The sequence below is a fragment of the Delphinus delphis genome, chromosome 19 (genome assembly GCF_949987515.2).
Source record: "Delphinus delphis chromosome 19, mDelDel1.2, whole genome shotgun sequence".
Classification (NCBI taxonomy): domain Eukaryota; kingdom Metazoa; phylum Chordata; class Mammalia; order Artiodactyla; family Delphinidae; genus Delphinus; species Delphinus delphis.
This window is the reverse complement of record NC_082701.1, coordinates 8403064-8425483: the sequence shown is the minus strand read 5'-3', so window position 1 is coordinate 8425483 and position 22420 is coordinate 8403064. Positions and strand designations below refer to the sequence as shown.

The following is a 22420-nucleotide window of genomic DNA, read 5'->3' as shown; positions in this document are numbered from 1 at the left end:
CGTCATGGCTTCAATAATTTGACTTGATATAGGCAGTTTTATTTTAGATTACATGGGCTTCTATAGAAGTGTAAACCAACTGAGTTATCACCATACTACCCCTTAAGCAAACCCTGGGATTTACTGTCCTGATGTCTAGTCTGATGTTGCTACACCCTACCCCGCAAGGCAGTGGAGGGGACAGGGGGATGTCTCCACAGGTCTGGTAGGCAAGAGCCTCCCTGCCCAAAACCTGGCCCTTGGGTCTGTGGTTTTGAAGGGACGATCCTATCAGCACACCTAACAAGAGGGATGAATCAAAATGCTACTTCAGAAATTGAGACAAGTGATTAAGTGAAAGGACATTTAAGCTTTAATGACTAAAGCAGCTACTTGAGAAACCATAGCTTCCCGATGCCTGGACCCATTTTTATCCATACTTTATTTTCCCCTATTCCCATCACATCTGTAGTTACCAAAACCTGTCAACCGGTTAGAGGGGTATAAGAACAATTTAGTGGGAAACTTATAAACACCAAAACATCTGATTGCATCCTGTTACCCGCAACTATTCTGAAACTTTCACTTATAAAAGAATATGCTGAGTCACAGAATAAAACACTGCTTTTACACGGGTCTCAATCTGAAATCCACAAATGCTAGTAAGTCAGTTTTTAAATTTTTAAATTTGTTTCAAAGTTATACCCAAGACACATTGACTTCATAGGAAATCCACTGAGAAATGTCTTTCTGGGCTGAACACCTCTTTCCTTTTAGTCTCCCCAACAGAGCATGCACATGTTAATTACTTTCATTTTGTAATCACTGCTGTCCCGCCACTATACCAAGATCACCTAAACTGCGTGCAGTATTCTGAATGTTCTTAGTTATACCCTGATTTCACTAACTGGGATTTCACTTCTGGGATACCCTGTCACTTGAATTCTTTGGCTACTTTTGAAGATGAAGTCCAAAGAACTCTCAAATGATTCTCCTTTGAAGGGGGTGGTGGTATTTTATAGGCGTTAGCAACCAGCACCTGGGGCTGTGCTGATCCCTTCTGGCATCGCTGGGAGGCAACCTATAAAACCAGAGAATCGGGCTTCCCTGGTGGCGCAGTGGTTGAGAGTCCACCTGCCAATGCAGGGGACGCGGGTTCGTGCCCCGGTACGGGAAGATCCCACATGCCGCAGAGCCTACGCACCCGGAGCCTGTGCTCTGCAACGGGAGAGGCCACAACAGTGAGAGGCCCGCGTACCGCAAAAAAAACCAAAAAACAAAAAAACCAAAGAATCATTTGATGCAGCAGCCAACTAAGAGACTCAAAACTGAGGTTAAATTTAAAGAAAAAACTAGAGAAAAAAAGGTGATCCTAGAGGAACTCTGAGCAATCAGTCATTACGCACGTGCGTGCATGTGTGTGTGCGTGTAAGGCACCACCAGATCAATTCAGTGCAGCCTGGTGGTTCCCGATGACTCCCCTTTTTGGGAGACTGTGATCTGAGGAAGCAGAATCTGGCAAGTGGCCAGTACCAGTAAAGAGCGGCCATGAATGAAGTGCTGGCCACATTTATATTCAACCCCTTCTGGAGTCAAACCTACAGGTTCGGGAATTCCCTGGCAGTCCAGCGGTTAGGACTCATCACTCTCACTGCCAAGGGCCAGGGGTCAACCCCTGGCTGAGGAACTAAGATCCCACAAGCTGTGCGGCGCAGCTTAAAAAAAAAACAGAAACAGAAACAAACCTACAGGTTCACTTGGGTCCCACAGAGCAGTCAAGTCCACGCAGAAGCAGGGTATAACCCAGGAGGTAGACTTTCTCACTTGCTAACACGTCCTTTTGCTTTGTTTTACTCCCAGCTATAAGCTGCTTGGACCGGTTTTCAGGCTCTTTAAATCTCACTCCAAATATAGCTTCCTTGGTGACCGAACAAATATGTGACCTTACGTATAAAGAGCTGCACACACCTCCCAACTTCAACAGAAAAGAAAGGCAATCTGTGTCCAGTTCAAGCCTGGCATTTAAATGGGAACAAAGCCCAGCTCCACTCTGCTACTCTCTTGCTCACATGCCAGCCATGCCATTCAGACAGAGCTGAGCGAACACCAGGAGAGCTCCCTGGTGTTAACAAAGCACCTGGAAACCAAATCGCTCTGCTAGTGCCACTGTACCGACTTTCCTGCATGTCAGGATACGGTGCAAGGGGAAGAGGTCAGATAGTCCTGAAGTGTTCTCACTGCCACAGCTGCCATTCCCGTCTGTTTCAAACAGCACATTCATTTTCTTGAAATATGCGACAAGCACTCTTTCATTCCACAATAGAGTATAAACCAAATCTGGGCCACTTGCCCACTTCTGCCACCTCTTACAGCCTGTGCCCTCAGAGCCATTAATCAAGGGGCCTAAAGTGTGACAGGGCAGCCACACCACTGCTTTTCAAGCTGCAGAGGGGTGAATGCATTAGGACTGGGGTCTTGGCAGGGTATGCACAATTCCCTGTGGAGTCCATTCAATTCGATCCCTTAGAGCCTGAACTTCTTTTAAGAGCACAGGGCCAGCCCCTTAAGCCTCAGAACAGATGGTTTTCCCTCAGTTGAGATTTTCAGACGGGGATAACTAACCATCATAGGCTTGTGGGGCTTCTTTGGGACACGTAAGAAGAAAGAGAAAGCTTACAAACACGAGAAGAATCATCGTTTCACCTGCTTCAGGCAAAGCAGTTCAATTCTGTCTCACTCACTGCAGACACCCGGCGAAGAAGACAAACCTAAGTAAAAGTCTCCCTGCCACTCAGCACAACTCAAAGGCCAGGACAGGGGAAGCAAAAAGAACACTCCCCCCAAGCCTGTTCCAAAGATCTTCTCTATTACACACACGAGAGAAATTCCGCCTCGGGTCCAGGGCAGCGGAAACGGCACTGCTGCTAGTTAGTGTCTTGTTCTGGAGCATCATTTTCGGCCTCAAACTGAGGCTGAGACTGTACCTGGCGAGGAGAAATTGCAAAGAAAAACCTATTCAAGAAGATATACACAATCTCTCTCAGGTAGCTCACTTTTAAATCAGGCATTAAAAAAACTTGGGAAACTGAGTCTCAGATATACAAATTCCACACAGAAAGGCCCTTCTTTGCCTTCAGACAGGGATAACTTCACATCATCATGGACTCAGCTCCCACCCCTCAGCCAGCCCGCAGCACTGTGCCTAGCTGTACCCAGCATCCCAGACCCGACACGCTGACAGTTCCTGTCCTTTTAAAGCCAGGGTCTCCCTTAGCACAAAGTGTCTAGCAGCCAAGTATGGTATATACATTCCAGCATCTTTCTGGTGTCAGTAAAATGCCTGAGACAGTGCGGATTACTCCTTTCAGCCAGACCACTGAAGGCCAGCTGCACAAAGGGTACCTGATGCCAAGAGGAATCGACATCAAACAAGGTCATTTCTCCTTCACTCACCTCTGTGTGCAAAAGGATACTGCAGAGCAACCATGTGGCTTTCAGTGCTTTAAGACAGGGATTATAGATCTGCCCTGAGAGCTACTTAAAAACAGCCAGTACTATAATCTTGCTGTCATAAAAATCCCTGGCTAAAAGTAGATCAGATCATCTAACTGTTCCTCCGTACCCACTCTTAAACCAGAGCCATCTCATCATGGCCAGAGGTGGGGTCCAGAACATGTATACTACTTCAAACCTCTGTAGGTGCACAGCCAGGTTTGAGAAGCACCATTCCTGTTTTTACAAACTGAAGAAATAAGGCTCTGGTGCGGTCAACCTGGTAACAGGCTGAGACTGGAGTCTAGATCTCTCAAGTTAGTCTAACACGGGATTTCAACCTACCGACGCTTTGGGTGGGTAGCTCTTTGTCGTGGGGGCTGTCTTGCGCACTGCAGGGTACTTCGGGGTACTTACTGCGTCCCAGCGCACCCCGACCCCAAGCTGAGAACCACTGGCCTAACTCAGTAACTAGTCGTTCAACTAACACCTCAATAAAGCTTAATAGTTTCTTTTGGAATAAGCTGTGGTAATTTTGTTACAATCTGGTTGAGACACACCTCTTTACAACTGACAACATTACATCAGTGACATTTTCTAAATTAAAAAAAAAGCTTAATAGTAATAATAACACCCCCCCCACCTCCCAAAATCAATTAGCTATATCTTTATGGTTCTTTAAAAACAAAACAAAAAAACACCTAGCCGCGTACTATGGATGAGTGAACTCATTGTCTCGGTTTACTTACTCAGTAGCAACTCAGGGAAAATATCTACCTCATGTCGGGTTGTAACAAACACTGCGAGGCTGCTTCGCAGGGGTCTAGCAAAGAGTGCCATACCACTTCTCTTATCCAGCCACTAATAATCCTGGAAGACCCACACATCTCAGAATCTAACTGACCAACACTTAAAGGGATCATAACCTATGCAATTCTGTGAAAGAGCTAAAAATCTTACCATTCATAGAAATTTCATCACAAAGATCCTTACACTCAGTATCTTTGAACGATGGTTTTCATGTGACTTTTTTCCAAGTCCACAGCCAACATCTTTAATCTAAAAGAGAAATACGGATAACACACTTCATTCTAACAGAAACCAACTTAAGGTATTGATTCTCGACGGTGTTTAAAAAAGCTGAACCTAAGCGAGTCAGAACTCCTCACAAAAGATGTCCTTTCAGACAGGGATAACTTCAAACCAACCTCAGCTCAACCAGTGACAAAACATTTCTAAATCCCAGCCAAGCAAAGCTCATTTTCCAAGTCTTCCTTTCACCCCTGTATGCAGCGGCATCCACTTTCATTTCAGTGACACCTAGTGGCCCCGATTACACTGGCTCAGGCCATCCTCACTTCTGGATTCTAGGCAGGACCCTGACGGGACCTCTGGGTCCACCCGGATTCAGAGCCGAACTTCAGAATTGAGACCAGAGCGTGAGGGCGCGGTATGCGGTAGGCCTTCACACCACCTCCCCCTTCTCACTTCTAGTGCCCCCCCAGGTCTTACCTGCATCCATTCTTACTCATTTCAGGGTTCCATTCGCTGGTTTTAAGCTTCAACGTGCACGTCGGCTTCTCACCATCTCTGCAGTTGCCAAACAAAGGCCTGTGGGGAACGAAAACGTGAGCGTGTTAAGGGTCGTTGTAAAACTATGGCCTACGGCTTTCCAAACAAAGTCCACCATCCCCCTAATTACCATCTTTGGAGTTACATAAAAACTGACTGGGGCCGTTCAGCCGCTAACACCCCTGAAGTGAACCGAGAACCGTCCCTGTCAGCCTGCTCCGTGTAAAGACCTGGGGACCTGCCAAGGCCGCGGGGCTGCGAGCTCAGCACATGGGTGTCTGCAAAGCCGGGGAGGGGGGCGCGGGGGTTGCGCAATACGGAAGGGCCGCTCTCCCCCAGGAGGGCCGCTCCGACGCCAAGGTGGGCTTGGGCTCTCCCCGCTCACTAATGAACACTCGCGCCCTTTGGAAAGCGTTTCCCCAGTTATCTCAGCGAATCCTCCCAATCACCCTACTCGGGGCGAGACCGGGCTTAAGAGTCACCATTTCTCCTTCGAGGAGGGGGCGGCCGAGTGTGGTAGCGCCGTGTCAAGAAAGACCCCGTTTTCCCACCTCCGCAGCCTTACCGCCGCCAAAGGTCCGAGGTTGCCGGCCTAGCTCGGACCAGCCTGAGGCCACCATGACTTCCCGCCACGAGACCGACGCCGAAAAGAGAGAAGGGCCGCGCCTGCGCGCAAGTCTTCGCGGCAGTCTCGCCGGAACTCTCGCGCTGTTGAGAAAAGGCTGATGGGAAATGTAGTGCAAACATTCGCCGCTGCGGGGCAGCCGCGTCCTCAGCGCGGCTCTGGACCCGGGATTAGATGGTGGCCGCCGCCAGGGACAGTAGAGAGCCCGGGGTGAGAGGCCTGCTCTGTATAGAACCACGGCCGTTAGAAAACGAAGGTGGACTGTCGCCTCGTCCACAAAGTCATTTATCTATTGAGTGAACAGGGTGTCCCTGGCCGAGACTGGGTGGGCGGTGGAGGTCTCAGAAAACTCGAGGGGACTTCACGAGAGGAACGGTTGAGGGAACTGAGGCCCTGCCGGATTTCGTTCTTAATTGCTGTGCGGATTTTATTTGGGGCGGGGCGAGTTCGTCTGGGGTGGTTGGCTGCGTTAGCGAAGAGGAGGGAGATTCCCGGGAAATTGTTCGACGTCCCGCTCAGTTGCTCTTAGTTGGGGCGAGAGCAGTGGGGCACGGGCGCGGCCGGCAGAGGGCGCCCGAGAGCGACGGGCTGGGCCGGGCTCTAAATTACCCTGAACCCGGGGGCTTATCCCCGCGCCTCAGGTCTCGCCGCCCCGCCGCCCCGCCGGGGCGCGGCTTTAATTCCGACAAGGAAAAATAATCAAATTACGAAAAGAACTGAGAATAGTGTAATGCCCTCTGCTACTCCTGAGTGTTGATTTTCAGGTAATCACCCCGGCTTCAGTTTTGAAATAACAAAAGGGCAAAACAACAACTAGAGTCAGAGCCAGAGTTTACACCTATTTGGAAATTGGTTTAAACTTGCAAGACCACGAAGCCTTTTCTGTATTACCTTCTCCCCGTGCTCATCAGCCCTCAGCAATGATCTCAGTGGCATTTAGTCTGGATTAAATTGTTCTGTATGTGGTAATACACTGTGGGTACTTATTTTCAAGTTACCACATTTGTTAATGTTCACCTCCCTCAATTGGACTGTGAGCTCTTCAAGGCAGAAGTCTATTTTAATTTGTTTTTTCTTTTTAATTTCCTCACAGGCCTAGTTGGTATTCCACTGCCTCTGCTCACAGTAAGTACTTCACAAATATAATCATGAACTTAGCAATAGCTTCTATCGTGTGAAATTGGCCCTTACGTTTCTCTACCTTACCCTTGAAAACAGATTATTTTGTATAATACCGAAAGAAAGAATGGGGTCTCTCCCTGCAAACTAAATTCCTTTCATCTCAGACCCTAAGTGCGGAATTTGCCAAAAACTGCTTGTGTGGGCAGGTGATCTGCAGGCAAAACAATGATGATAGCTAACACTTCATAGCACTTACTGTATGCCACTCACTCCTTGAGTACTTTACGGATATTAATTCGTTTAATCCTCACCACTGCACAGTGCAGTGCATTATCGCTACCCCCTTTTTACAGATGAGGAAACAGAAGCATTGAGAGATGATGTAACTTGCTCCAGTTCACACAACTAGTAACTGGTGGTGTCAGGGTTTGATCCCAGCCTGTAGAGTCTGTGCTTTCACCACAAAGTTATACTGCACCGTGTGTGTATATATATAAATGGATCTTATATATAAGGGTTTTTGGTTTGGGGGGAAGGGGAAGGAAGAGGGATTTTGTGTGTTTGCATGGGTGGTTAGGGAGGAAACTGGGGGAGAATGATGGGCACCTGTTGCACTGTTTCGAGCCACTTTCTGGCAGGAAGAGTGAGGGTGAGAGCCTGCAGTGAAAGGCTGCAGTGAAAGGCAGAGGCTCTGGGCCCTGGCAGGTCTGTTTTGGGTCCCAGACTAGTTGCCACCCAGTGTGCAGTGAGGGCCATTTGTCGCAGCTCGAGAAGGGCCACTGTGCCAGAGGCCACAGTGTAGCTTTCACACCTGACAGGGCACTAGGTGGAGCAGCAACAGGCTCACGGCGGATGGCGGTGTCACGGGCTGCTGGGCTGTGGCCAAGCGGCCGGAGCAAAATGCAATGAGAGGCCTGCGTCTGAGCACACGTCAGGTGCACTGCTTAGGCAATCCAGAAATAACTGAGAAAGACTTCAAAGAATGCACCAGAATTCCTGAATGAGCTGGCAAGGGCTCAGAGCTGTTGAGACCGAAATGCCGAGGCCAGTGTGCCTTCATTTGCACTCGTTGCTGGTGAGGTCTAGGACGTTTGAGTTTTACATTATTCAAGGCCGGCGTAGACCTCTATTTATTACATGGAAAGAGTCACGCAGTCTAGTGATAAGTGACAGAAGTAGATCACAAGCTGAACAGGGCAAGAGTCCCCAGGGCCGTTCAAGGGACCTCGACTCTGAGTGCAAAGGGGAAATCTGGTCAGCTGGCCTGCTGTGCTCAAGCGGTCAGCTCACTGAGTTCCAGTCACTGCTAGGATTTAAGACATGGTATCCGAAACCCACATATAGAAAACAGAGTCTTTAAATATTGAGGTGAATTTCTTAACCTGAAAAGGAATCTTTAATTTTATCAGTAAAAGCATGAGGAGGGTAGGTATATCCCAAGCAGCTGGCTGCTTAACTGGGAGCAGATGCACCAGTGACATCCCGGGAAGTTCACCCGTGTGGCAGGCACTCCTAGTCCTGCAGCTGTCCTTCCTCTGTCTTACAAACAGCAGAGCTACTGAGCAAGCCCCTGCCCTGCCCAAAGGAGTGCATCTCAGCCATAGAAAGCTATTCCCTTTGCCAGGAATTGTTTCAGGAAAGGGTCTGCGGCGCAGTTCTGCCAGGTTTGGGAACGTTTTCTAGTTTTTAAGAACAGTAGCCTCTCTTCCGGCTTTGGGACATCGTGAGGAGATGCCTGAGAGCACCGAAGCCATCTTGTATCCATGACGCCCGTTTCCCAGCAAGAGCGGAAGGTCTGTGGTGGCAGAGAGGAGAAAAGAGCATGAACCCTTGAAGATGCTTTTGAACTGCTGGAGAAACCAGTCCCCAAACCCCCTGCCTTCAGACCTTTTGTTTGATTCAGAGACACGTATTTTTACATGTTAGTATTTCTGAATGTGGGAGGCATCTTTTGAGCAATGGCATCTTAGTTTCAGTGAAATACAGAGTGTGAGATTTAAGAAAGAAACCACCGTGTTGTTTAAGCCATCTCAAGTTGGGTGTTCTGTTAGAACCAAAATCATCCTGGGCTTCCCTGGTGGCACAGAGGGTAAGAATCCGCCTGCCAGGTCTTCCCTGGTGGCGCAGTGGTTGAGAGTCTGTCTGCCGATGCAGGGGACACGGGTTCATGCCCCGGTCCGGGAAGATCCCACATGCTGCGGAGCGGCTGGGCCCGTGAGCCATGGCCGCTGGGCCTGCGCGTCCGGAGCCTGTGCTTCACAGCAGGAGAGGCCACAACAGTGAGAGGCCCGCGTACCACCAAAAAAAAAAAAGAATCCGCCTGCCAGTGCAGGGGACAGGGGTTCGAGACATGGTCCGGGAAGATCCCACATGCCGCGGAGCAACTAAGCCCGTGCGCTACAACTACTGAGCCCGCGTGCCACAACTACTGAAGCCCGTGCGCCTAGAGCCCGTGCTCCGCAACAAGAGAAGCCATCGCAATGAGAAGCCTGCACACCGCAACAAAGAGTAGCCCCTGCTTGCTGCAACTAGAGAAAGCCGCACGCAGCAACAAAGACCCAACTCAGCCAAAAAAAGAATCAAAATCATCCTAAATGATATGATCGACATTTTCCGAAATTTTTTTTTTTAATGATTATTCTCTGGAAGGATGGATCGTGGTAAAATAAAGACAAACTGACACACTCAAATTACCATCCTGAAAAAAATAACAGCTGGTGTCTAGTGTTGACTCCGTGCCAGGCACTGCTCTAAACACCTTTTTTAAAAAACCACTTTATTGAGATCTGAGTGACATACAAAAAGCTGCCCATATTTAATGTATAAAACTTGACGATTCTAAGCACCTTCAGTTTGCTATCTCATTTGACTCTCACAACAGCCCTGTCATTATCCTCCCATTTTGCAGCCAAAGTGCAGAAAGATGAAAGTCATTAGTAAGTAGGGGCACTGAGAACTCAATCTAGCCTCCAAACCTATGGTTTTAACTGCTATGCTGGATTTCCTGGAAAAATACGCTATGACAGTGGATCATGTTTTGTTAACTCTGGTGATTTTAATTCATCCAGCTAGAAAGCCCATCATAAAAGCATAGGGGATGTTTTCCCTTTAGTTTCTCAGGACTGTGAAAGAGGGCCACAAATCCTGTTCAGGATCTGGGACCATTGAACATAGCTTTAACTTCCTGGAGGAGAAGAAACAGAACAACACGAACCCTAATTATTGAGGATGGATGACCTTGGGTTGCGGTGGATTCTTTCCTGTGTTGACCAATAGCACACACTTCACTCGCCTGCTCGGAAGATCTGTTGCCTCTCATAAAATTATTACTTAATGGGTTTTTAAAAAAATAAGTGAATTTGAAGAATAGGTAATATCCCATTGACCTCTTCTGCTGTTTTCTGGACACATCTCTCCTTCCCAGAAACCCTGCCTTCTCACAACTGCTGCAGCACCTTTGCTCATGCTGTTTGTTTCCTTTGCGTTGACATTTCCTTCCCTTCATCCTTCCCTCTGCGTAGCAAATCCCAACTCATGCTTCAGCACCCCCTTGAGAAATCTTCCCTGAGGTGCTCGAGCAGTCCCCTAGCTCTTTCCCCAGCGTCCACAGCAGGCTGTTTCAGCACACGCTCTGCTGCTTCGAGCTGAGTAACCCCAAGCAGATGACTTCACCTCTCTCTAAGGTTCCTTATCTGCAACAGGAGGAGGCAGAGGCTCTCCCAAACCCCACACGACGGTCTTAGGACTGTGCACGCAAAGAGTATCTAGCACGCCCGGGCACGAGGGAAGCACTCAGTAAGCGGCACTCTTATTATGTGAACGTACATACTTCTTTTAATGCTCACTGTTTTATGATGATTTGTTTTCGTGTCTGGCTTTTCTACTAGACAGCAAGGCAAGAATCAAGTCTTCGTTCTTGTTTTTTTTGGTTTTTTTTTTTTGAAACTCTTTAAGTCATCTTTTTTGAGGTGTAATTTACATACAATAAAATGCATCCATTTAAAATGTACAGTGCAGTAGTCCAATAAGGAATACACCTATGCAGCCACGACCCCATCACAATTGAGAACATCTTCATCGCCCGGAGATCCCCTTCACACCCTTTTACAGTCAGGTCTCCATACAGCCCCGGCCCCAGACAACCACTGGTCTGCTTTCTGTCACTAGAGATTAGTTTTCCCTGTTCCAGAATTTCATATAAATGGAGTCATACCGTAGGTGCTCTTCTGTGTCTGGCTTCTCTCAATTACCCGTGTTGTGGCTTAGATCAGTAGTTCATTTCCTTTTTAATTACTGAATATCATTCCATTGTATGAATAGACCACAACATTTTTATTCCCGTGCATGTTGGTGGACCTTTGGGCTGTTTCCAGTTTGGAGCTATGATGAATAAAACTGCAATGAACATTTTTGTACAAACCTTTTTGTGGACATAAGTTTTCATCCCTCTTAGATGACTGCAGGGGAAACTGTCAAACGGGTTTCCCAAGTGCTTTGTGACGCTTACACTCCCCCAGCAACATATTACAGAGTTACACTTGCTCCACACCCTTACCAACACCTGTTATGGTCAGTCTTTAAGCCATTCTGGTAGGTGTGTCATAATGTCTCATTGTGGTTTTAACGTGCATTTCCCCGTTGACTATCACGCTGAGCATCTTTCTGTGTGTTTGTTGGCCCTATGTATACTTTTTTGTGAAGTGTCTTTTAAAACCCTCCCTTTTTGTATTGGCCTATCTTCTTATTGAGTTGTGAAAGTTCTTTAAATATTCCGGATACAGGTCCTTTCTCAGATACTTGCTTGGGAGATATTATCTCCCAGTCTTTCCAGTTTTGATCAAGTCCAGTTTATCCATTTTGCTTTTATGGTTAGTGCTTTCTGTATTCTATTGAAAGGATTTTCCTTTCTCCACTGAATCACCTTTGTCCTGTCTTTGGATCTCATTGATCTGTATGTATGTCCTTTGCAAAGCCCCCCACCCAGCACCGTCTTGAACTCTCATCATGTCTCCTCATCCTAGTGAGACCACCGTGGTCTGCGTGGTCTGCCCTCCCCGCGCCGCAGGCAGGGAACTGTCTGAGGCAGACGCTGAGGCAATCGTGAGGTCACCGTCCTGTGTGCTGTGCATTGTCAAGTGTCTGTTTCTTATATTTTGCTCAGTTTTCTGGTTGTTTGTGGCAGGAAGTCTTAATTCATTTCTGCATCCACAGTGCCTGGCACACAGACACTCCGTGAATGTCTGTTGAGTGAGCGAGCCCTTGTTAGCACCTCCAGACACAGTCCACCAGAGTCTCTCTTTTTTTTTTTTTTTTTGCGGTACGTGGGCCTCTCACTCTTGTGGCCTCTCCCGTTAAGGAGCACAGGCTCCGGACGCGCAGGCTCAGCGGCCATGGCTCACGGGCCCAGCCGCTCCGCGGCATGTGGGATCCTCCCGGACCGGGGCACGAACCCGCGTCCCCTGCACCGGCAGGCGGATTCTCAACCACTGCGCCACCAGGGAAGCCCCAGAGTCTCTTTTGATTGGGAGAAGCTGTGGAGCCCCCAGGGGTCATCTGGTCCATCCCCTGCATCTTAGTAGACAGTTCTTTTCCTGAGGATGGTCATTAGTCCTTTACGTCCCCAGCGCCAGCCGACCTGGGTTCAACACATGCCTATTAAATGGGGAGATTGAGGTCCAGAGAAGGAAAGGTCAAGTGACCAGGCAGTGGCTGGGCTGGCAGAACTGGACCTCCCAGGCCAGGATCTTGGTCTTGTACTAACCAGCAGGGCAGGCACTGCCTCTTATCGCTGTCTCATTCCCAGCACCTCACACAGGATTTGTACATTGTAGGCTCCCAATACATGCTTGTTAGATAGGAGCAAGTGAATAAATGGAATAGTTTCCTCTAATACTTAGTATAGCTGGCTTCTGCGTGTGATGTTATGTGGGCGTGTGTGTGTTCACAGAAGGATAGGACTGGCCATTCCTACCCAGGCTCGTAGGTCATGGTCATCTGTAACTCTTTCTTTTAAGTTTCTCTCCACCCTCTAGGCTTAGTCCCCACTAGGGGGCATGTGCATTCCACAGAGAGGGTCTGCAGTTCTAAAGTTCCAGGACTTGTTTCCAGTTTGTCCGTGGATCCCTCCTGAAGCTACCTCCTTGGTCCACATGCCCTGCGCCCTCCCCCTGCAAAAACAAACAGCTCCCCGCTCCTCTAGCTCCGCCTCCAGCCGGGCCGCTGGCTGCCATCGTCTCCCTCCCAGGGGCTCTGCCCTGGTTGAAGGAGGTAGCAGAATGGCAGTGGCAGTGGCTCTCAGTGCTGGCCTCGCCGTCCGTCACCCCTGCCGGTGGCCACTGCTTCCTCCCTGAAGGGGATGACAGATCCTGGAGGGGCCACTCTCCTCCTTCCCCTCAGCTGGTAGACAAGGACTGGCCTTTCGGGACCCAGAGTCTGGTCTGCCCTTGAACCCCAGGTTCCTGAGGAGAGAGCATGTGAATCACCCTGGCAAACCCCGCCCGGCCCACCTGCAAAGGCACTGCTGGGCTGAGGCCGCAGCTCTCATGCCTTGTGCCTGGAGGACGGTCACCCCAGGCTTTCTCACAGGCCCCGCTCTGGACTCAGTTCCTTCCTCGCCCGACAGCCTCACAAGCTTTGGCATCAGCGTTGCCCAGGCACAGGTCCTGGCTTTGCCACCAGCGGCGCGTGACCTTGAGTGGGTTCTGTGAACCTCACTTTCCGTATTGGGTAAATGAGGTTAACAGCAGTTCCTGCCTCATAAGTGAGACAGTGCTTATGAATAAAGCTCTTGGTACAGCGCCTAGCACGGAGTAAGTGTCTGAGACCCATTAGCCAGTATTAATAATATGAGTAGTGTCATCATCACGATAGTCAAGTAAACCTTAATATGAGCCACTTGGCTACTCTCCTTCTTTTGAGGCTCACAGAGAAGCATTACTGCCTCTATCTCAAGGTCTTGGGCTTCTTCCTAACAGTGAGGGCCCTGCAGAGGGGCCCTGGGAGCCTGGGGGAACCAGTTGGGTCCCCTGCCGTTGTGCCAGCCTCCAATAGGCGCCGTGCCCCCTAGTCTAGGACCGGGGCCTGTGCTCTCTGCCCCTGCCCAGGACTATCTTGCCTGTAGACACTCGGTCACACGTTTGGGATGGGCGGGTACTCTCCCCGGTTGCATCTGCACCCTCGGGTGATGCCAGGCAGCTGTGGCAGCTGCTTCCCTTGCTCCCCCGCCCCACCCCTGGCACCTCATTAGCTCTCTGGTCGTGTCCCAATCTCCAGGAGAGACTGGCAGCGGCCCTGAGCTGCAGCTACAGAAGTAGCAGACAGCACCTCCCCGCTCGCTCCCGGCTGCTGCCCTCGGCCACCCTGCAGCTCCGAGCAGCCTTTTCCCTGTCACTCAGGCTCCCATCAGTAGGGAGATTAGCATTCAGACGGAGGATGGAAAAGAATCAGGACAACCACCTCCTGTCTTCTCTGGGAGCTGAGATTCATTCGGAGAAGCAGAGCCCGTTGCGGGGAAGGTATCCAGGCCAGGACCCTCCCACTGGAGGTTGGGACAGGGTTCTAGATACCGAGAAGCAACAGCGGTGCACTCTGGTACCATCTCACTGGGTGCTGGGTCTTACTAGGTGGCCCCCACCCAGAAGTTCCACCTCCTGCTCTCCTCTCATTTGTTTCAGGGTTGCCCATTGCCCAGCTGGTGTGTATGTGGAAAGACAGGCCAGGAAGGGCTGTGGGGAGGGGGTGAGGGACTCTAGCTGTTCTGAACCTACTAACTGTTCTGAAATGACTAACTGTTCAGTAATTGACAGTTTATAAACACAATTACACTAGCTTACATATACTGAACACTCAATAAACATGGTAAGCCCTTGACACGCATTATCTAATTTAACACTACAATAATCCTGTGAGAAGGTTTACTGTTATCTCCATCTTATAGATGAGGAAACTGAGGCATAGAGACGTTCAGTAACCTACCCAAGGCCACAGAGGTAGGACGTGGTGGCGGCATCAAGATTTCAACCCGGTGCCCTGACTCAGGGCTCCTCCCTCTCAGATCCTTTATCATCATTTCACAAGAGCCCACACCCCGGACCAGGAGTGACCCAGCTCTGTCTCTCGAGTTGCCCTTAATCCCCCCCTCCTGTTATGGTCAGTCTACCAAGCCCCTGAATTTTCCTGCTCCCATTTCCAAGCAGCGGCTCTTTCCAAGGAAATGGGAGGGGAGAAGGACTCAGCCTTTTGGGAACATTGGGTCCACCCCCAGCATGGGCTTCCTACCAGCTGCTGTGACAGGAGATGGTGGGCCGAGGAAGGGGCGCCTCGGTCCCGGGCAGCCTCCCGTAGAGGCTCTCTAGGCCGAGGGTGGCAACTCTCTGCAGCAGAAGCTGCCAATGTGCAGACTGTGCAGAGAGCCCAGGGGTGGGAGAGCCCTGAGAAGAAGAGGCGAGCGTGGGCCGGGTGTGTGGGGAAGGTGTAAACACAATCTGCTCCCACCGAAGCCAGCCTGCTCCCTGGGGGAGAGAGCCCCTCCCGCCCAGCCCACATGGCACCCCGGCTGCCAGGGCCTGGGCAGCCTCCAAGCCCAGGCAGACACATCCCCCCACCTCCAGTAGCCCCTTCCTCTTGCTTTCCCTCCCTCCATCTGGAACCAGTCCCCAGAGGAGCCTTCATCTCCTGAGCAGGCTCTTAGAACAGGGCTGCAAAGGGGTGTCACTTTGTGGATGTGCGTCTGGGCCGTGAGCCAGCCCCGGTGCCGCTAGGCGACCTTGGTCTGACAATTCCTCAGCCCAGTGGAAGGAGACAGGCAACTTGAAAATGGCAGAGAGCGGAGGCAAGGATGAAGTGACAGGAATATGGCAAGTAGATTAGAGAATGGATGCATACATTGGATCACGGAGTACAGACTGGGTCCCAGAGCAGTGCGCTCCGGCCCTCAGCCTGAGAGTCCTGTCACCAGGAAGGCTGATGCCTCCCAGGGAGAAAGACATGCTGACGGGAGCTGAGACAGGTGGTCACGAACTCGTGGCCCGCGTCAGGGGTGCAGCTCCTTCCCCTGATGAGACCCTTCCCCTGCCTCCGCCCTGCCCTACTTTGTGAGGCTCCCACAGAACCGCCAGGCTCCCTGCAGCAGCCCCCCCAACTCCCCATCACTTCAGAGTGGGTTCCCCGAGTCCAGTCGGCTGCACCTCACCCTTTCCTGCTGTCTAGAGAACTCCCCCAGCTCCTCTTTCCTGAAAGTCAGGGGCGGGGCCCAGCCGGGCAGAGACCTCGTTGCTGGATGGGCAATGGGGGCTGGATGGGGAGGTGAGATGCACGTGGGGGGAGTCTGGGGGGCTTTGGAAGACGAATGGCTGCAAGGCAGCTGGCAGCAGCAGCCTGCAGGGTCTGCGCCTGGACCGCAGGGAGCAGAAGCGGAAATCTGCTTTTCTGTCTGCTCAGGATCAGGCAGGATGGTAAAGAGAGAGAAAGGGCAGAGCAGCTGGGGGCAAAGGAGGCCACCGCCGTTACCGAGCAGTCAGCAGATTGACGGAAGCAAGTGTCATGCTTTTTCCCTTCCCACATGCTACTGCCCATTTGGGACACGGGCACGCGTGCACACACACACACACACACACACACACAGAAGACACACTCCGAGGACAAGCTGTGAGTTGCTTCCATCCAGCTGTAGGCAGACATGTCACAGATCCGAACGGCATTTCCTATTGATCATTTCAGCAGAGCAGCCAGTGGCAGGGTGACCTCTGGGGACCAGGGAGAGGCAAATGTCATAGGAAGTGAGTGCCACCATCGCAAAGTGACACCACACAGCCCTGGACAAGCTGAGCTGCCAAAGATGGGCGGCCAGGCCAGTAATACCGCGTCTTCCACTGAGCAGCTGCAGACTTGCAGGCGGCTTCAGGGAGGCCTGCGCTGTGGGCGTGAAGAGCATGGGCTCTGCAACCTGCCTGTGAGCCTGGGGTCCTCCACTTACTAGCTGGGTGACGCTGGGCAAATCAGCAAAGCTCTCTGTGAGTTTCCTCATTTCTAAACCGTGGACAATAACATGACCAGCCTCCGTGGGTTGTTGCGAGGGTTCAGAGGAGGGTGAAAGGGCAGCCCTTCCTTTGTGAATGTGAACCATCTCTGTCCCTCAGTTCTGGAGTCTCCTCGCCCCCCACTTGTTCCCTCCTCTAGCCCCGGGCTGCAGGGGTTGCCCCCGAGTTAAATGAGGGGACCCCACTGAGTCCCTCTCTCTGGGCCTCCTCAGAGGAAGGGAGCCCGTCCCAGAGCCTGAGCGTCTCTGCCCCTCCCGCCTGCCCGGCCAGGCCCAGCTTCAGAAGCCCCAGAGCCAGGGCCTTGGGGGAAGCGCAGACTGGTGGGTCTGGGGGCCGAAAAGGGGAGTCTACCTTCTCAACGGCTGCTTTCCCTAGTCTCCCTCCTGCAGCTCCTTCCACCACGGTGTCCTTCGGGGGTGGGGGGCACACCAGGACGTGAGCTGAAAGAGAAAACCAAGCCGGGTCGGCTCTCTCTCCCACCCCAGAGCGGGGCCTTGTATTTCAGAGTGGGCATCCCAGAGCACTGCCTCTCCCTGAGAAGTCCTCTAGACAGCCTACAGGCCCCCCAGCAGGACCACCATCCCCAGGCCTAGAAAATGCTGTTGAGACCACACGTAGTTCTCTTAAAACTAACCCTTGCCCTGTGGCCTGGAACATAACAGGCTCAAAGTAGGAGCCGACGGAAGGAGTCCACCCTCCTACCCTTAACCTCCATCGTGACCACAGAGCTGAAGACAGCCTGCTCTGCTCCCACATGGCCAGGCCTTGCGTGCTCTGTATTCTTCCTTTCTTGTCCCCAGCCCTGCCTTCTCTCCTCCAGGCTGCAGCCCCTGCCCTACCTGCCAGCTGATCCCAGGCCCTGGCGCGGAGCTCCTCCTGAAGAGGCGAGGGCTTACTTCAGCGGTTCTTTCTCTCTAAACAGAAAAGAGCACGGAGTCAGAAGACTGGAGGATGACCCTCCCACACTTCCAGCCTTCCCCTTCCTCCTGCCCCCAAGCCTAGCGATTCACCCCACTATTGAGGAACAGCAACACCCCAGAAGCCAATTGGAATTTATGACTGTGGAACCGGAGAGCAGAACTTTCACGTCTACTGCCCCGCTGGGCCAGCCCTCCGTGGAGCCACCACTGGCAGAAGGGGTTGGTTGGTAGACCAGTTAGCTGGGTCCCAAGGAGTTAACAGGCAACTGCTTCCTTCTGGCAAGGCCACAGCAGACCAGGCCCGGCCAGATGGTCCCAGATTTGGCCTTTTCTCTCCCAACAGGAGGTCCAGGGGCATTTCAGTCGAGGAGATGGACGGCCTGAAGTCAGGGACCTGTCAGTCCCACATCAGCCACAAATTGGGTGGACGATGTTGAGTAAATCATTTACGTCTCCCTGCCCCTCAGCTTCTTGCACCATTGACAAGAGCTAGAAACACCTGAACTGCCAAACCTTTGGGGCCATGGAGACTTCCGAGTGAGTTAATGTATGAGAAACCCCTGCGGAAGAATAAAGCACTGATCATATAACAGCAAGAGTAGAGCTGGCGCTAACTGAGCAGCTACTCTGTGCTGAGTGCTTTACTACCGTTATCTCATTTAAACCTCACAGAAACCTCACAACCAGTCCGTTATTAATCACAGTTTATACATATGAATAAAAAGATTACATAATTTGCCCACAGCCTCTCAGTAAGAGCGGAGGTAGGATTTAAACTCAGGCTGCCCTGCTCCAGACCCAAACTCAACAGTGAGGACCAGTCAGCATTTGAGGGCCCAGTGATCGTCATTTTAAACGTGTCAGCCCATTTCACCGGTAGCCATAATTAGGCACCATTGTGACCCTCTCAGCTAGCCCAGCTATCGAGGAAGGGCGTCACAGAAATGACTCTGCTTCCTGCACAGGCCCTGGGCTTCCCAGGAGGCCCTCTGACATTCCAAACCTGGGGGAACCCAAGGACTGAGAAGTCAGAGCAGAGACACAGAGAAAGACCCAAGTTCTCGGCTTGCCAACCTTGACGTATTTATGGGGCACACTGCAGGCACATCGCCCACTCCCTGGAAGAGACGTGGGGTGCACAGGCGAGCATGCATGTTCACTGTCTTAGCCGTCTGAGCCTCCTTTCAGGGGAGTGAGAGAAGCAGTGCCGGGGGCTAGAAGATGCTTCCACAGCAGAGAATTTCACTCTTCAGATAGGTCCCCCACACTAGATGGGCCCAAAGGCACAAATGAACATTTCCAACTGTATGTTCTTCAGAAATATGTGCTGACTTTTCAGTGTCTTCTTGGGCATAGAGCCCCTATCATCAAAGGACACTAGTCAGCGGGGAAGGAAAAGTCCAGAAGTTCCCCAATCTTCACCCCTGGTAAAGGCCACATGGCTCCAGAATAGGGAAGAGTTAACTTTCTGGCCACTGGAGACAGTGTCCTGCCCGCAGGGACTGCCCAGCCAATGGCACTCAGTGCTGATGATGTCATGCTCCTCCTGCGCCTTCTATTGGGGACTGGACAGCGAATCCTGCTGGAGGTTCAGGCAGCTCCGCTGCTGCCGAGGCTGGGGGGGCTGGGGGGGCGGGGGGGGGCAGCGGGAGAGGGAGGGGGAAGGGAAGGCAAGCAAAGCAACGCAGAGCTGCTTCTGCCTCATCCCTCTCTCCACTCCCCCTGCACCTTCCAACAGAAGGGACCCTGGGGACCACCCCGCACTAGGACAAGCAAGGCAGAGAAATTTTGGTCCAGAGGAGAAGCTGGGAGTCCCATTCCCAACTGGAGAAAACAGACATTCGGCCTGCCCACTAGGCATACAGTGAGCAGGGTAGCTGGGGTGAGGGGCCAGCGTGGAGCACGCACGCACACACACACATACCCACGAACACCCCCGGGGCCTGGGCAGGGACAGGGGACAGCGGCAGCCTCCTTAGCGACACCCTTCCTCCTCCACCCTAGACTCTTCTGCCTTACCTGCCTGAGGACTGGAGGTCTGTTTCCAAGCTGCTGCCCATAACTGCCCCATCTACTCCACTGGGCTCTCTGTGGGAGGGAAAAGAGGCAGGCAGAGCTGTGGGCAGCACCCAGACCCCAGACCCCGCTCCTGCTTCTCTGCAAGACCTAAGCCACATTGGGCTCTGGAACCGGAGGCTGTGGCCAGCGTCTTTGAAGGGCTCCAAGTTCCCCCTACTTCGAGGGGGAACCTCTCAGGGCTCCCTGGCAAGTCCCTCCCAGCCTCCCTGGAGCCCAGGCAGCCCCCGCCCGCCTTCAGCTTGGCTGTAACCCAGCGCAGTAGTTTCTCCCCCACCCCAGCCCATGGCCCAGTCAGTTTCTCACGGTTGGACCCTGTTGGCGAATCGGCGGCGCCAGAGCATGGCCAAGGTGCTGAGCAGGAAGAGGGTAGTGCACATGGCTCAGCTGCCCCATCCCCTCCAGACCGCGTCCGCAGGAGAAGGCCAAGATGGCCCCTGCCAGCTCTCCCGAGCCCCCGCGGTCCTTCCTGAGGCTCCTGCAGGCGACGGATTAGGAGGCTCAAGCTGATTAGTGGGGTCAGCAGACCCGACCTTGTGAAGACTGACTGACCTCACTGGACCCGGTTGTCCCCCCTCCCCGTGGCAGGGTAAATCGACCTCAGTCTGTTCTGGACGTAGGTATAAGTAAGCCCCGGGCCTGACCCTCAAGGGACTTAGAGTCTAGACAAACGCACGGGCAAGTTAAACAAATGACCACCACAGACAGACTTAGGCTATTCACGGTGCCTGCAGAGCACTCTGGGAGTTGCAAGCATCAGGGGAATCTTCAGAGAGGAGCTGGGCTCGTCTGTATTTGCAGGAGCTCAAGGAAGGGTGGGCCCACAGACAGAAGACTCCGCCAGGGCTGCAGACGTGAAAGCACAGGGCATGTTCTGGCAACTGGAAGTTGAGTATTGGTGGAGTCATGATGTCACAGGGGAGGCATCGGGAGGGGAGGAGGACAGGGGAAGAATATAGATGATGAAGCCAGAAAGACAAGGGAGGCCAGGGAGTGAAGGGCTGGCTAAGTGGTTCACTTCTAACCTCTGGACAGCCGTTTCCAAATGTTTCTGATTACATACCTTCTTCAGTAAAAGGCAGAATCTAAGTGTGCACTCAGGAAAAGGGACATATGCATCCACTCATAAATTATATACTATATTACTGTGCAAACTGTATTAGTCCCGCACCAGAGACATACATAAAACTTGTAAAGGGTGAGATCAAAGTGAATAGAATCAAGATTTCTCCTACTTTCTGTCCACATCCCAGGGGAACCTCTTGGGCAGCCGTTTGGACGGCCACTGCACTGGCTCTTGGGAAGCTATCAGAGGCGGCCCAGGAAGCACGCGGAGCACAGGCCAAAAGAGAGAACACGGGTCTGAGAGTGGCATAAGAAACTAAGCCCACACACTCTCCTCCATCTCTCTCCAAGACCCCCAGAAGAGGGCATTAGAGTTTCCCTCCCTCAACTGAGACCTGAGCGGCAAGAGGCCTCCCACCCAGGATTCCAGTAACGTACCTGAACCCTGGGCTCCAGCAAGGCCCGGAGCTAGGGCTGTGCCCTAGGGCCCTCTGCTTTGAAATAGAATTTTTAAAAATAAACACGTAAACCAAAGCTGAAGAGGAGAGCCGCCACCTCTTGCCATACTTGAGCAGTGGACACAGACTTGGGAAGGGCAGTGTCAGCAGGGAGTCTTAGGGAGAACTGGACACACCCCACAAGAGCCGTCACATGTGTCACATGTTTCAGATGCTTGCAGCCCGGGTCTGGCCTCAGGCTTCAACTGGGAGTCAGAGGTGGGACCCCCTCCATACCAGAATCGAGCAGCTGCTTGCAGGGTGGGGACCAGGTGGCTCTCAGAGGCACAGTCCCCACCTCTGGTCCAATCCCCTTCCCTGAGAAGGCCACCAGGACAAGAATTTGTCTCCTCCACCCACAGAACCCCTCCCTAATCCAGGTCCTGGTGGCTGAGATGTCTCCAGCGCCCTGGGCCTCCCCCACCACCAAGACTTCCTAGCAACCCCACCGACCCACCCACCGCAGGTCCGCTCTGCCCGGCCCAGCGGCCTCTCCTTCGAGCTTTTCTCCCCCACGGTCAGAATTAGGAGCGGCGCCAGGTTTGGGCCTGCCTGTGTCATCAGTAAGCCACCCAGGGCCTTCTTTCTGACGCCACGTGCGTGCCCCGAGGGGGAGGAGTGCTGGCGGGAAGGAAAGGCTGGCGCAGGCCTCTGGCGCTCAAGTTCGACAGCCGCCCCCCATCCCCGCATTGGTGTTTTCCTGTAAGGTGTTGGCGTAGGGAGATGACCCCAGTCCTAAACCCTCCAGAGTCTGGGGTCCGGAGCTCCGCGGGTGGCGCCGCGGCCCCCCGGCTGGCTCGGGAGAGGCCGGGAGCGAGCGGGAACTCAGCTCGGACCGCGGCGCAGCTGGAGGGGCTCGCGCCGCCCCCTCGGGCTGGCGGCCACGCCGCAAATGCCTGGGAGTGTTCGACTTAGAGTCAGTTCCCCGCCGCGGGAAGGGGGCACACGCGCAGACGCCCCGGCCTCGCCCAGCGCGTGAGCCGCGACCCGGTGCCCCCAGACCTGCAGGCGCCGCGGCGCACTCCCGTGCGGCCC

At 52.5% G+C, this 22420-nt stretch overlaps 1 protein-coding gene, 1 long non-coding RNA gene and 1 other non-coding gene across 3 annotated transcripts; all 3 read right to left on the bottom strand.

Moving 5' to 3' along the window:
* Nucleotides 1-45: 45 nt before the first annotated feature.
* LOC132414802 (uncharacterized) lies at nt 46-5713 on the bottom strand. The gene is made up of 4 exons (XR_009517028.1): nt 5609-5713; nt 4984-5082; nt 4432-4530; nt 46-2963 (listed from the first exon to the last, which is right to left on the bottom strand). It is a non-coding gene; the product is annotated as an uncharacterized lncRNA (long non-coding RNA).
* LOC132415619 (small nucleolar RNA R38) lies at nt 3065-3148 on the bottom strand. The gene has a single exon (XR_009517339.1). It is a non-coding gene; the product is annotated as a small nucleolar RNA R38 (small nucleolar RNA).
* Nucleotides 5714-8170: 2457 nt separating the features above from the next.
* PRCD (photoreceptor disc component) lies at nt 8171-20551 on the bottom strand. The gene is made up of 5 exons (XM_059996604.1): nt 20130-20551; nt 19767-19835; nt 17667-17741; nt 17179-17267; nt 8171-8585 (listed from the first exon to the last, which is right to left on the bottom strand). The coding sequence occupies exons 1-3, from the start codon at nt 20201-20203 to the stop codon at nt 17720-17722; spliced, it is 165 nt and encodes a 54-aa protein (XP_059852587.1). The 5' UTR covers nt 20204-20551; the 3' UTR covers nt 8171-8585; nt 17179-17267; nt 17667-17719.
* Nucleotides 20552-22420: the final 1869 nt, after the last annotated feature.